The sequence below is a fragment of the Microchirus variegatus genome (genome assembly GCF_963457635.1).
Source record: "Microchirus variegatus genome assembly, chromosome: 14".
In the NCBI taxonomy this organism is placed as follows: Eukaryota; Metazoa; Chordata; class Actinopteri; order Pleuronectiformes; family Soleidae; genus Microchirus; species Microchirus variegatus.
Window position 1 is genome coordinate 20,844,744 of NC_139815.1, and position 14,223 is coordinate 20,858,966.

At 40.5% G+C, this 14,223-nt stretch overlaps 1 protein-coding gene across 1 annotated transcript; it reads left to right on the forward strand.

The window, feature by feature from the left end:
• The first annotated feature begins 5,420 nt into the window (after positions 1 to 5,420).
• On the forward strand, positions 5,421 to 12,797 carry LOC310936928 (annexin A2-like). Its single transcript, XM_083901091.1, has 13 exons — positions 5,421 to 5,495; positions 7,371 to 7,432; positions 7,924 to 8,017; positions 8,332 to 8,426; positions 8,507 to 8,620; positions 8,814 to 8,904; positions 9,657 to 9,736; positions 10,028 to 10,087; positions 10,195 to 10,288; positions 10,594 to 10,689; positions 11,386 to 11,444; positions 11,551 to 11,673; positions 12,647 to 12,797. Exons 2-13 carry the CDS (start codon positions 7,382 to 7,384, stop codon positions 12,704 to 12,706), a joined length of 1,017 nt encoding a protein of 338 aa, XP_083757217.1. The 5' UTR covers positions 5,421 to 5,495; positions 7,371 to 7,381; the 3' UTR covers positions 12,707 to 12,797.
• Positions 12,798 to 14,223: the final 1,426 nt, after the last annotated feature.

The following is a 14,223-nucleotide window of genomic DNA, read 5'->3' on the forward strand; positions in this document are numbered from 1 at the left end:
AGATCTGAGCTCCGGGGAAGGATTACAGACAAACTCTGCTAACAGGATTACTGAGGGAGTGAAGGGCAGAGCAAAAGCAAGACACTGGGACAGACCAGGACAGACCAGGACAGGCAGGAACAGACCAATACATCTCTGGACAGAGGGGAAAAGACTCCATGAGTCAGGCACAGACTTGATGAGACTGACCAGGAGACCAGGAATGACTCAGACAGACTGATGAAGACAGACCAGGACAGACTGGGGCAGAGAGAAGACAGAAATTGCATTTAAGAACAGCAAACAGCAAAGCCTAAACAATACATAGCAAATGCAATATAACAAGTAGACAACACACATTTAAATAAAGCACAAACATACAGTACATACACAGTTTGAATTAAGTGATCGGGATTCACTTTTTCTAGTTTTGCATGAACAAATTGTTCTTATTGGTCATTTGAATTTGAACTTTGCAACAGGAACTTTGTGAGTTCATGTTGCCTTAAATCATTTTCCAACCAGTCTCCACTGACCTCTGGCATCAATTAAAACCGGCATTTGTTGCCAGCTCTATTTTTTGTTTTTGGATCATTCTCTGAAATCTAGAGATAGCTGTGTTTGAAAATCCCAGTAAGCCAAATACCCAGAGCAGCCTGTCTGACAATGCAATGACCATCCTTCCCTGTTGTGATGTTTGGTTTGAACTTCATCAGGTCATCTTGACCACGTCTACAGCACAAGTAGTTTAACACATATATCTACTTAAGTAGCTGGTGAGTGAGTTTGTGTTGTTTGTGTTGCCCGCTCAGCTGTGACCATATTGACAGGGCTACAGGTGAAAGCTGTTAATGTGGCCCTGAGAAGGATCAGCTCATAATGAGGTTAAGTCCAGCGTCAGCAAATACAGAGGATTGGAACTAGATCACAGAGAACACTCAGACCAAGAAGATCTTCCACCAGTCCCCTCTCTCCTTATCCAGGCCTCTGTTTTCCTTTTCCTTTACTTCCACTTCTTTCTGTGCATCTTTATGTCTTCCTTTATTATCTTGCCACATTTTCCACATCCTAACAGACCTCAAATCACTCCCACTCTCCTCTTTACACCCACTTTCCCTCACTAATCCTTACTTACTTAATTCTTCCTCTAGACCTCCTCTTGTATCCACCTTTCCTTTTCTCAACAAGTTGGGACTAACTTGATTAAATATGATAGTATGGAAGTTTTTTTTTTTTTTTTAAATGAATTAATTGGCATCAATGGACATGGTGTCACTCTGCCCCCTGCTGGACAAAGATGATAAAACACACAAGCGCCCAGGTTCTTATAAATGCAAGCTGAAATACAGAAGGAAAAATGAAATGACAATTATTATTAATTGTGGATTTTACCTCCTCAAAAAAGGGAAAATAAAGGTAACGAGTTCATAGCTGAACATTGTCTGCACCTTTTCAGTGTGGACAGTGGAGACACACACACACACACACACACACACACTGGGTGTTTCTGTGGAAACCATATCCACAGTGATTGCGTTTGCTTCATACATGAACCTGACCTTTGAGACTGAATGATAACGTTGCTCTGCTCTGAGTCAATAAAGTTTCACGAAGTAAAATATCTCATCAACAAGGATCTAGAAACTATGGAGACATTTATTTGATGTCTACTTACCTTCGTTTTGCTAACATGAAGGGGGCACAGTTTATGGCCTATATTGTAGCCAGCCACTAGGGGGGGGTGATCCAGATGATTTGGCATCAACATTATAATTGTTAACATTGCAGAACTGTGGGGAAACTGAGCAGCCTTGGGAGAAATGTGCACACACACAGTGCTTTATGGGGTTAGATTGTACTCTAAAGCTGTAGTGCATTATTTTTCGATTATAAACAGATGTTTGCTTCATTTAAATTAATGTCATGTCAAATTAATTATCAGCTCCTCACACATCTCATGTATGTCTCTGTGTGAGTCATTTTCCAAGGAAAATAGTGTTTTGCTTTTGTGTCCGTGATTACGTTACTGTGCTGCACACAAATACAATTTATGTAACGACTGAGCAGGCGAAGAGGAAGAAGCACAAAGTGTGAATAAAGTTGGAGTCCTCCAATGCTTGAAAGCTTTTCAGATAAAAAAAAAAAAAAAAAGTACATTCCACCGTCAAAATAAAGGAACACGGACATTCAGCGGGACTTGACAGTCATGGATCACCATCAGGAATTTGGCTTCTCAATGTGATCATCTGAAACTGAAAATGCTCACTCCGCTAACACATGCAAAACAAATCAAGTTCTGCCTAAACCACTGCGAGCATGTGCCGAACACAACACAGCTGCTGCTGTTCACTGCACCGCGCAGCTCCAAGGTTCCTGGATGAAGGTGGGATGCGTAACATAATGCTAAAAGACACTTACTTACTTACGAGCTGTCTCGTAAGTAAGACGAGAAGAGAGGGGAGGCAGAGATTTGGTCAAAGAAGTTACATGCTGGAGCTTTAATGAACACTGAAATATAGTAACATTTAGTTTTTTGTGAATAAAAGCTACTTTTATTTGCATAGACCTGACATTTTAGTCTCTTAATGTTGCTACTTAATAAATAAATAGGCAACTCAAAAGTACATTTTAGATAAAAATTACCCCAATACTTACAGTAAGTAAATTTGCATAAATGGTACCTAAATAGAGTCACGTTTACTGTGTTTACAAGCTGATTCCAATTTCAACCAAGGGGAAAAAAAACTGTATTTATAATGTCTCATGACAGACTCCATGGTATGTTCTGGAAACTAAAGTGAGCAGGGTCCATTGTGATGATCTGCTGCCAACGGAGGTCAAACACTGAAGGAAACGGCGATGTTTTCCGCTCACTGTGAACACAGCAGTTTCCTCCTCTGGTCGCACAGCCGTGTGTAACAGAAGGAGGAATTCACAGTGGAGCTGGTCAGAGACAAACAACCTGGAGTTCACTCTAAATGCTGACCGAGCCTCTGGATTCACCTCACAACCTCGTCCTCAGCAGGATGAAGACAGAGCTGAGCCTGAAGGAAAGCTCTGGATTCAAATAAAATCAGCAGAATGTGAAGAACTGAGAACAATTTGCCCTCGTCAGTATCTTTGAGAAGAGCTTTGTACAGCTGTGGGTGTGTCTTGAACAGTTTGTTGACAATCATATCCTAAGTGTCCTAAGTTGTCTGACGCTACAACACAGTAACAATGAGGTTGTTTATTATTTGTGAGCAAGAATCAAAACAGCATTCTACTACATGCTCTACACTGTAGTGTTGTCTGTTGCATTCAAACCATTGTCCAATCCAGTCCAATTTATTCATAAAGCGCATTTAAAACACAGACACAAAGACGAAGCGCACGCAAACATCTCACACACAAAGTGCGAAACTGTTAAATGAGTTCACACAATGCCGATGAAGCCTGCGGCTCCACACAACTCTCTCTGTGTTTCTCAGTATAGCGGTGGTTAGATTTCTTGTCGCCCAGCGACATCCTCAGGCTGCACACAGGAAGTTATTTACTGTAAGTCAAAACAGATGGCGACAACAGCGTCACCGTGCATGAAAATGAAAAGCGAGACAGCTGCACACAGGCTGGGGTACAACTGGAAACGCAAAGAAGTGTCCAGGAAAGGTTTCAGAGGTGAATTCCAAGTCAGGTCTGATAGTATTGCTTGACAGAGTTTTCAGGTAAAGAATGCAGCACACAAATAACGTGACATCATTTCTGTAGACGCAGACTAAACAGAGGCAAAATAATCACCAAAGGTTATGCACTGCAGTCTGCAGATCACCAATTATTTATATATATATATATATATATATATATATATATATATATACAAATATATATATATGTATATTTATAGTCTTTCTTTGTCTTTATTTCTTTTATTTAATAATAAACATTAACATGTAAATATGCCATGTTGTCACCTGAGGCTAATTTCACTTGGCAGGTTGATGTTTTAAGGGATAAAAATGAAAACACATTCAGGGAAACAAAAACATCAGCTCACAAAAATACACAAGTTACATAAAGGAGGAAATACATATACATACATGCACACACATATACATTATATACATATACATAATATATGTATATATAATGTATATGTATGGCTGCATGTATGTAAGCATATACGTATATATCATATAAGTATACATATATATACATATATATATATATGTATATATATATATACACACATATAAATATATATATTTGTATATATATATACACACGCATATAAATATATATAGTACATTAATATGTATAAGTGCCATTGACATTGAATGATAGTAAATTCCCAAACCCACACACACACAGAGGGAGAACATGCAGAAAGCTCCTTGTTCCGATCAAGTCGTGAACCTTGGTCTTTCTTGCTGCAACAGCAAGAGTGCTGACCGTTACACCAACCATGTGGTCCACCTTGTGCGAGTAACACAACACAAAAATTAGCAGTTACAACTCAGTGTGATTGGGTTAAAGCTGCAGCACATTTAACAAATCACTAACCCACTTCTAAACTGAGAAACACAGAGAGAGTCGCGTCAAATGTAGTCAGCGTGGCGTCTAGTCATGTGACAATACCCTTAATGTAAAGGACATTTGCGCTCATATTTATAATGTAATACACTTTTAAAGCTCTGAGATGTTCTCTGTGATCCTGAGATGTTGCCTCAGTCGAGCCTCGACTTCCTGTTTATTCCCCTCCCTGACTCAATAAACATGTCCTTCAGTGGACTGATTCAGTCCAGATGATATTCACCGTCCGACCTTGGCGACCTCAGAGGAGGTCAAAGATGAACTTGTGCGGCTGCATCGGGAGTTTCTTTTTTTTACTAATTGTTATCTCAACAGATAACAATAAAGTGGGTGGAGGTGGGGGGGGGCGTGTTTATTGAGCTGACAAAGGTCGTTATGTTACAGGAACATTATGGCAGGTAAACCCCACCTACCCTCGCAACAACAGCCCTCAGGTGAGTGTGCAGGTGAATCACTTCCATCACAAGAAAATCCCTGCTTTATGACTGCATTATAAACAGAGTAAATAGACTAAAACATCATTGACTGTGACGTGAAAGCAGCAGCGTTATTTTATGTTAAAATGAGCATCTTGTCCAGGGGACAGTGGACTCCCAGGTGATGATGACCCACTACTCACTCAAACACAGTGTGACACATCTGGTTGCTATGGTTACCGGGAGTTTATTAATAATGCTGATGAAAACTGATGTTGGAGTGAGCCTGACTGCAGGTGAGGAAGTCCAAACGTCAGTGAGAAATTTATATCCATGTCTTGTCCACTTAGTCACCCATGCAGTGTGTGTGTGTGTGTGAGTGTGTGTGTGTGCGTGTGTGTATGTGTGTGTGTGTGAGTCAGATGGTATTTAAATACCACACCCTGCTCCGTCCGGGTTCATAACGTAGCTGCTGCTGCTGTTACTCGCTGCCTCTCTGCTGCTGCTGCTGCTGCTGCTGCTTCTCTGAAGGTAAGAAAACTGCCCAGGCTCAGTGCGACCGTGTGAGAGGAACGGAGGAACGAATGCTTCACTCTGTCAACTTTAACACGACATTTAGTATTTAAGAGTCTTTTTCCCTGGCACTTTAATTGCGGCAAACATCTGTCGAACAAGTCATTTTAGTGTCACTGGGTCTGTGAAGAATATATTAAGAAGTAGAATCTCACCCAGGAGACTCATGCTGCAGGTTTCAGAAGTGATAACAAGCTGCATGGCCACTGGGTGCGGCCGGGTAAAGTCTTCCCCACAGACCCACTCTGCTCGCCGCCTGCCTGTAATTACCACAATATCATGTTGGTGTCATTTACTGTGGGAGGATCACAGAGAGGTGGTGATGAGTCTCCGCACACACACACACACACACACGAGCAGAGGGAAGTTTTCATCTGGACAAAGTTATGTCGACAAATCACATCCTTTCATTCACGTACAGGGGGGAACAGGGGGCTTTTATTTTGAAGCCTGCTGGAAAGTTTTTCGTAGCTGCTCGAGGAAATAAACACTCATGAGCAAAGAATTTCCAGAAGCAGCTGTGAGAAAGGCTTTCGGGATTTCAGTAGTGACTCTGCAGTGAAATAAATCACTTCAGTTTCACTCCACTGAGTCTGAACTTGCACCTCCACCTTTGATCCTGCCACGTTTTTAATATCACATTGTAACATTGTGATGATCTGCTTTCAAGCTGATTCCAAGTCAGTGAAACACTAACTGTTGGCTCAGGACTGTGATAAAGTTTTCCAGTATCCTGCAAAACTTTCTCAGAACATGGCCATGTCTGCTTGTGAGGTAGACGTAGAGGAATTTATCCAAAGTTAGCCAAAAGATAACAGCTTGATGTCTAAGTATTAAAAGTAGCTCCAGCTGCTGCTTAGAATCAACGATCTGATCAGTGGAGCATTTTACTCCGCTACGACATCTTTGAAAGCTGTACTTTATGTGAAAACTTCCACAGCTGCACTTGAATGCACCACATGTGAAATGGTGCCATTCCCCTTTAAATCCCCTCTGCCAGCTGGACAGAGAACTATGATGAAGACCAAGCTTCGGGGCTGTTTGCGCCAACTGTTGCTAAGCGACGAACCACTGGCCCTCACTCACCTTCCTGTTGGAATTAAGTCATGATAACTTCACGGTTCATAGTTTAGTCATTAGTGAACAACACTTGAAACTCTGTGTGTGTATAGTACTGTGTGTGTGCTTCATAACAGGGTCCACATTTCTTCAGATGTGTGTGCTTTTTGATCCATGTTCCTTATCAGCACACACACCCTGTGGTATGTCCGAGCTGATTAGTCAAACACACCTATCTTTACAGCCTGAGAGACGGTAAAACTATTGTTACAGGACAAATCTGAGGAGGGTGTTTGTTTTTCAACTGGGGTCAGTGAAGTGAGGTTTGGAACACACCTTGATTCTCTGGTATGTGCGGCTACTTCTTCTACAGTCGGATAAAGGTTCTGTTCTGCTGCCACTTCATGCCAAAAGACCCCCAATCAGTAGAAAGTAACACTACTAGCGTCAGCTTCACTGAAGATTAAAGGTGCATTATGTAATAAATGTAAAGCAACTGGCCATAAAATCCTCCTAATATGTCATAGAGACTCAGGAATAACATTCATATAACAAACTGAACTCAACAACAACAACAGTACAGCCAAAATAATACCTTAAAGACCTCGGTATTTTGAATTTGAATGTAGTAACCTTTTTTGGCCACATTCTTACACATGGCACCTTTAAGATTAAAAGTGACACATGATTTCAGACACATTTCAGATAGTGTGAGGTCTTGCCTCCCATGGTCACGTCACAGTGATGTTCTGACCTTCTGTCTGGTCTCCGCAGGGTAACACATCATGGCGCTGGTTTCTGAGTTTCTGGGCCAACTGACGCTGTCATACGGAGGGGTGAGTTAATCCACACCTGACAGAACTCATCGGTCACACTCACACATTATTTTGCACCTCCTGTACTCTCACTGCCCCTACTGTGCATGTTCAACTGGCACAGGATAAGTGAAACAGAACAAGACGCCACTAACTGTTTAAACACAACTGGCACGTCCAGTTGTGCAGAAATGTGTTTCCACATCACTGCCTTCCTCTCTAGGTTTCTGTATATATAATACCATACGAACAAACAACCGAGATTGATTGCTCATCAACTTTCATTGTCATTCGTGGTTGAATTCGGAAAAAGTCTGGAGGCTTCGTTTCACATGTCTGTGACCTGTGGTTTTGCAGCTCTGGAAATAAAGGGTTTTAGAGTGCAGTGGTATAAAAGGGCCATTGGGGTCAAATTAAAGGCTTGCCTAAACAAGGAACTAAATGTTTTATCGAGGGGGAGCGACACTGTGACAGCGGGAGACTGTGTGGTCATGTGTCTCTGTCCTCTGCAGGGCGAAGATCCCAAATACCCCACTGTGGTGCCAGTGCACGACTTCGACCCAGCCAGGGACGCTGCCAGGATTGAGACGGCCGTCAAAACTAAAGGTAAGTGAGTCAAACTACACGCCAACGTGACGCTGCAGCAAGTAACTGTGAGTCCATCACAATAAAGACAGAGGTGCAGACAGGAGAAATGAAATGTTTTTCATTGTAAAGACAAACATGAGGCTCAACTTGCACAGTAACACAGCTTCCAGGGGCGTATCAAAAACGTTTGGGGCCCAAGGCAAAAGGATTGTAGACGAAAACAATACCAAAGCAATAGCTGAATAACGTTTACTCGATTTGCCTCCTATGAATGCACATATTTTGACGTCTGGTACTGAAACATTCAGTGAAATTAAATCTGTTCCTCACAGGTGTAGACGAACAGACCATCATCGACATCCTGACCCGAAGAAGCTACGAGCAGCGCAGACACATCGCCTTCGAATATGAACGAATCGCCAAGAAGGTGGGTAGTGTTTGCCGAGATTATTCAAATATAGAGATATTTCGATTAATATTTTATTTGAATCTATGTCTATTTTCCAGGATATGGCCACGGCCATGAAGGGGGCGCTCTCCGGCTCTCTTGAGGCCCTGATACTAGGGCTGATGAAGAGCACGGCTCAGTACGATGCCTCTGAGCTCAAATCCTCCATGAAGGTCAGAGTCAAAGTGATGATGTGGGTTAAAGGTTTATTTTATTTACTGTAGGTGGCGCTATATAGTCACATAAATATATTAAACAAAGTAGTGTTAGCAAAGCCTTTTTCTTTGGGATGAAATGAGACACTTAGTTTTTCCAAGATAAATTGAGGATTCTCATGTGAGGGTTCATGGGGTGATTTATGTGCAGGGGCTGGGAACAGATGAGGAGAGCCTCATCGAGATGGTCTGCTCCAGGAACAACGAAGAAATGGTGGAAATCAAGAAGGTCTACAGAGAGCGTAAGATGTTTCCCTCAAAGACGGGAATGATGAAGAACTGTGTTTCTCAGTCAGAATTTTTGCCTCCATATAAGTTAAAATATCTGTTTGCCAAATTTAGTGAATTAAAGTCGATTAATTGTTTATTAATTAGCGTTTATTTATTATAACAATAATATAGCATTTATATGTTTACATCAAAAGATTGGTATTGGCATAACTTAAAAAAACATTTAAATTAATCTCTGCGCAAACAAAGTCCTTGAAAGCTGAGTGTATACAGGACATGACAGCTCTCGAAACATCTGGCTCGCCCCCTAGTGGCTGGCTGCAGTATAGGTCACAGACCCTGTCCCTCCATGTAAGCAGATGTGATGTAAAAAATTAGATGTCAGGTACAGTCAGTGTTTCTAAAGATGGCTTCTGTCTTTTGTAGTTCTTCTCAAACATGTTCAATTTTCTGATCTGTTTGGTATCAGGAAGTAACTCATGACATAAATGTGCAAACCTCAAAATCTCACTGATTGATAAGTTGGAAAGCTAGAAGTTTTTAGTGTTTAGACAATTTATGACTCGTTAAATATGAAGTATATAAATATATTTTAAGAGACGTGAAACATTGAAGGAGGGTTAAAGTGGACCAGTTCTATCTCCAGTCTTTGAGAGACCTCAAATACAGTCACTGTTCTTCTTCATATACAGTCAAATGTAACCAAATGATGGCCACATTTATAAATTTATTATTGGCTATTGTTTTTATTTTCTGTCCTCAGTGTTTAAGAAGGAGCTGGAGAAAGACATCGCAGGAGACACATCAGGAAACTTTGCTAAACTGTTGCTGTCTCTGGTTCAGGTAGGTCCACGACACATCTGGGGATTGTATTGTGTCCATCTTTTAAATGATTGTTAATATGAATAAAAAAGTTAATTGAGTGAACATGCATAATCCATGTACAAATGGATTATGGATGGATGTAAAATAGCTAGATTTTCCTAGATTTTTCAAAGAAAAATGTTAGACTTTACAGTTTCGTATGACAAAGAAAACTCTGTGAATTCACAGTCACCGCCAAATAACCAACTGTTTGTGTTCTACAGTTAAACAATATTAATTTAAAGTTGTCCAAAATGGTTTGATCTACAGACAAAGAGAGATGAGCCCTCTAATGTTGTCGACTACGAGAAGATTGATGACGATGCCAGAGTGAGTAACTCTGTAACTATTATTTTTAAGTATTTAAATCAGTCCACATCTCTCTGTGCCCTTAAATATCTCTAACCGTGCTCTGACCCCACATGTGAACCTCTCAGTCTCTGTATGAAGCTGGAGTGAAGAGGAAGGGCACTGACGTGACCACCTGGATCTCAATCATGTCTCAGAGGAGCGTCCCCCACCTGCAGAAAGGTGAACTACACCTACTGTACAACACTGAAATACTCTCTGCATGTACACAATCACAATCATCTTTTATTCCCTACCAGTTCACATTCTATGCCTTTTTCTTCTTTGTCTATTTTTTTTTGTCATTTTATTTTTAATATAAAGCCAATGGGTCATTCAATTTTTAAGAATACTTAGTTTTTTTTGGACGTCATTAGTTTACAGTTAGGATTTAAAGGAAAGTGTATCTGTGATTAATTACAGTCAAATCAAAAGTCACTGCACTGCCAATGAACATTGAAACACGTGTCCCGTGTGTGTGTTTTCAGTGTTTGAGAGGTATAAGAGCTACAGCCCCTACGATATGAAGGAGAGCATCAGGAAGGAGGTGAAGGGAGACCTGGAGAAGTCCTTCCTCACTCTGGGTATGTCCAACAATCTCCTCATCGGTAGGAGAAGCCTTTTAGGACAGAAGTCTTTCTACGTGGCTTTTCCTCTGTGATTTCTTAGTCAGCTTTCGTAATCATCAGTTCTATAAAAGGTGGAGTTTTCAGGAGAATCCCAGATCATTATTTTGAAGTAGCCAGATAATGGAGTAAAGATGGATTAAAGACCATGACCATGCAATGTAAATTAATCACACAAAGCAACCTTATTGTGCACTGTAATTCTTCAGCTGGATTTGATTAGAGATGAACAAACATCAACACGTTTTATGTCTTCAGGAAGAACCAGAGCAACAGACGGTGCGGTGTAAAAAAAATGATCCATAGATTAAATTAGAAAATACAACCCTTTGACAGCGAAAACAATGACATGAAACCATACAGTGGTAGATGAGGTTGTTTGAGGTTCTTCTTACACACAGCTGACTGCACTCTGCACACTCCATGTGCCAACAGGCAGCAGGCAAGTGTTCAGTGAAATAAAGACTATAGCAGCAGGGACACCAGCAAACCAGACTTTAGCCACTTAAGAAGACACTCAGGTCTATTAAGCAGACTATGATATGCTCTCGACTGTGTCTAAGTACATGATACAACAACCACTTGTAAAAAAAAAAAACTATGAGCTGTCCCTTGATGATAAAGAGAGCTAATCCTATGGTTCTCTCTTCACAGTGGAGTGCTTTGAAAACAAGCAGCTGTACTTTGCCAGCAGACTGGGTGAAGCCATGAAGGTACTACACCTTACACTTTCATCCTTGATTTGTCTCAGAAATAATACAATTAAATGTTTCTCACAGTGCACAGGTTGAGCCCTGAAGTTTCTCTGCTTCTCTTCAGGCTAAAGGGGCCAAGGAGAAGGTGGTGACCAGGGTCATGGTTTCCCGCTGCGAAGTCGACCTGATGAAGATCAGGACAGAATTCAAGAGGCTCCACAGGCGATCACTGTACCAGACTATCGCTGTGAGTAACCGTCTCTTTCTGTCCCGCTTTGTGTTTGTGCCCTAATGAAAAAACTAAAACAAAATCATAAATAGTGACATTATATATGATGAGATATTTGAAAACTATGAAAGAATGTCTTAAAGCTATGTACGTGCATGGATATGGTCGATGAGTTAAAACTCAGATGTTTGCATTTGGTCAAAAATGTTGGAAGAGTTAATGACTGAATAAGGGAAGGAAGAATGAATAATGACAAATCTCAACCTCAGCAACCGTTAGAGCCAGTTGTGCAGTTTAATGCGCTTTTCATTCTTTGTTTTTTGATCATTTTGGCTGTGTTCCTGTATATGGCATGGATTTTTGGCAAGATTGTAAAGTAACCACATTTACTCACGTTGTAACAAGTGGAGCAGGAAGTTGAAGTTCAAAAAACATCACTCAATTCCTTGTTAAACGTGGTCAGTCAGACCATACACAGTGCATAGACAAAGAGGCAAAGACTGAAAAGTGAGAGGAGACTGAAAGAAGACAGGTGATGTCAATCAAGGCAGAGGCGTAAAAGTGACAGGAAGTGTGTGAATCTGCAACGAGAAGTGAATATAAATTCAAAATAAAACAGGAAACGACGCAGGAAACAGATGTCAGCAGTACATCATTTATTTGTAAGGCACTTTACACAAACTGGTTGTAAATACACATTACACATAAGATTACAAGCAGATTTTAGTAAATTAGTATATAAGTATATTTTTGATATGTAAAGTTATATATATATATATATATAATTTTTTTTATTATTATTAAATCCTTGTAATTTGATGATGACATGTTTACTTAAGTGGGAATCTAAAAGCAGAACTTTTACTTGGAAACAACTATTTTTTACATTATGATGTTGGTATTTTTACTTATGCAAAGGATTTTCCCCCACGGCTAATTTGTCATTAAAGATTATCACTGATCATTGTTGTCATCTCTCTGTGTGTTTCAGGAGCACACTAAAGGAGACTACCAGGTCGCTCTGCTCAGTCTGTGCGGAGGAGACGACTGAGACCTCAGTTTTCCAGAAGACTGTTGGGTGTGACGCGTCAGCTGACTGCACGTCTTCTCACAGTATTTGAGCCATTTGTCATTTTCAAACTAAACAGTGTTTGTGAAATAAAATTAAAAAATAAAAAATCCTTCACATTCTTGTGTGTTTGTTATTGAGATCATTGACCACCAGAGGGCAGCCAAGACACACGTGCTGTTTCTGCTTGCTACTCATACAAGAGTAGGTTTAACAGTATGTGTGCATCATGACCAGGCCACTGAGTGAGTTTTACTCGTTTTTACATCCCAGTGAGGACACATCATTCACAATGCACTCCCTATATCCTAACCTTAACCATCACAACTAAGTGCGTAACCTTAGTCCTTATAACCCTAACCTAAACCCAATTGTAACCCTAACCCTAAAACCAATTCTTAACCATGAAAAGCCCTTAAGAGTGGTGGGGGCACAGCCAAAATGTCCCCACAAGGTCAAATGTCCCCATGAAGATAGTGTTTTATGTTTTTTTGGACCTCAAGTACACACACATACACACACATAGAGTCTGGTTTCTATTACTTCAGAGGACATTACATGCCACACACACAGATGCTCCAAAAAAATGTAATATTTGTTTTTAATTATTGAGTTTGAAACAGTCAGACATGATAATTGATCAAGTGCCAGCGTGTCTTACCAAAATGAAACACCAGCTTTTTTAAAGTTCAGTTTCACTCAGGGTTTATCATTCATTCAGTGTTTCATCCAGGACGTAGATACAATATTTTGAGACAATATTGAGCAGAGTTTGCCAGTCTTTTCAACCCAAACCTCACAATAATGGCGACCACGAGACTTGCTGTAAAACTATAGTTCACGCTACGCGTAGATGTCGGCTTGTGATTGGCAGATGCTAATCGTAACACACCGACTAAAGCCACCACAGTCAGTCAGGATGGGGTGATCAGATTTTACTGACGACACTAAACACTAAAATAAAAGTTCAACGGTCGACGTCTAGACGTGAAACCAAGTTACCATAAACCAGGTTTATGCCACTTCTCACAGTATCGCTTATATTAATTTAGTATGACGAGACACACTAACTGATGCTGTCAATCAATCAATCAATCAATTAATTTGATAGTATTTTATAGGGGCGGGTGGTGGGGGGGGCGTTTGGACTGTGTGAGGAAACTTTAGGCAGGCAGACCTCACTTGTCTCACGAGGACGGATCAGGGTTTGTCGTCATGTTTGCCTTTTTTCCGTCTTGAAAGAGTCGGAAAGTGATGATGAAATTAAACAAAGTCACGGATCAGTGTTTGCTGGATCAAAGTCAGTATTTGATGTGAAAATATTGGTTATTAATGAGTTCCCAGCAGACGCGCACTGTGCTGTGTGTTTGTGTAATGCACATTAACTCATGTTTGATCATTAAATCAGATGAAAAGATTCTGACGCTTCAGGTTGTTTTTAATCGTTCGTAGGTTTTTGTTTTGTTTGTTTGCTGCTAATTTTTTAATTAAAGATGCTG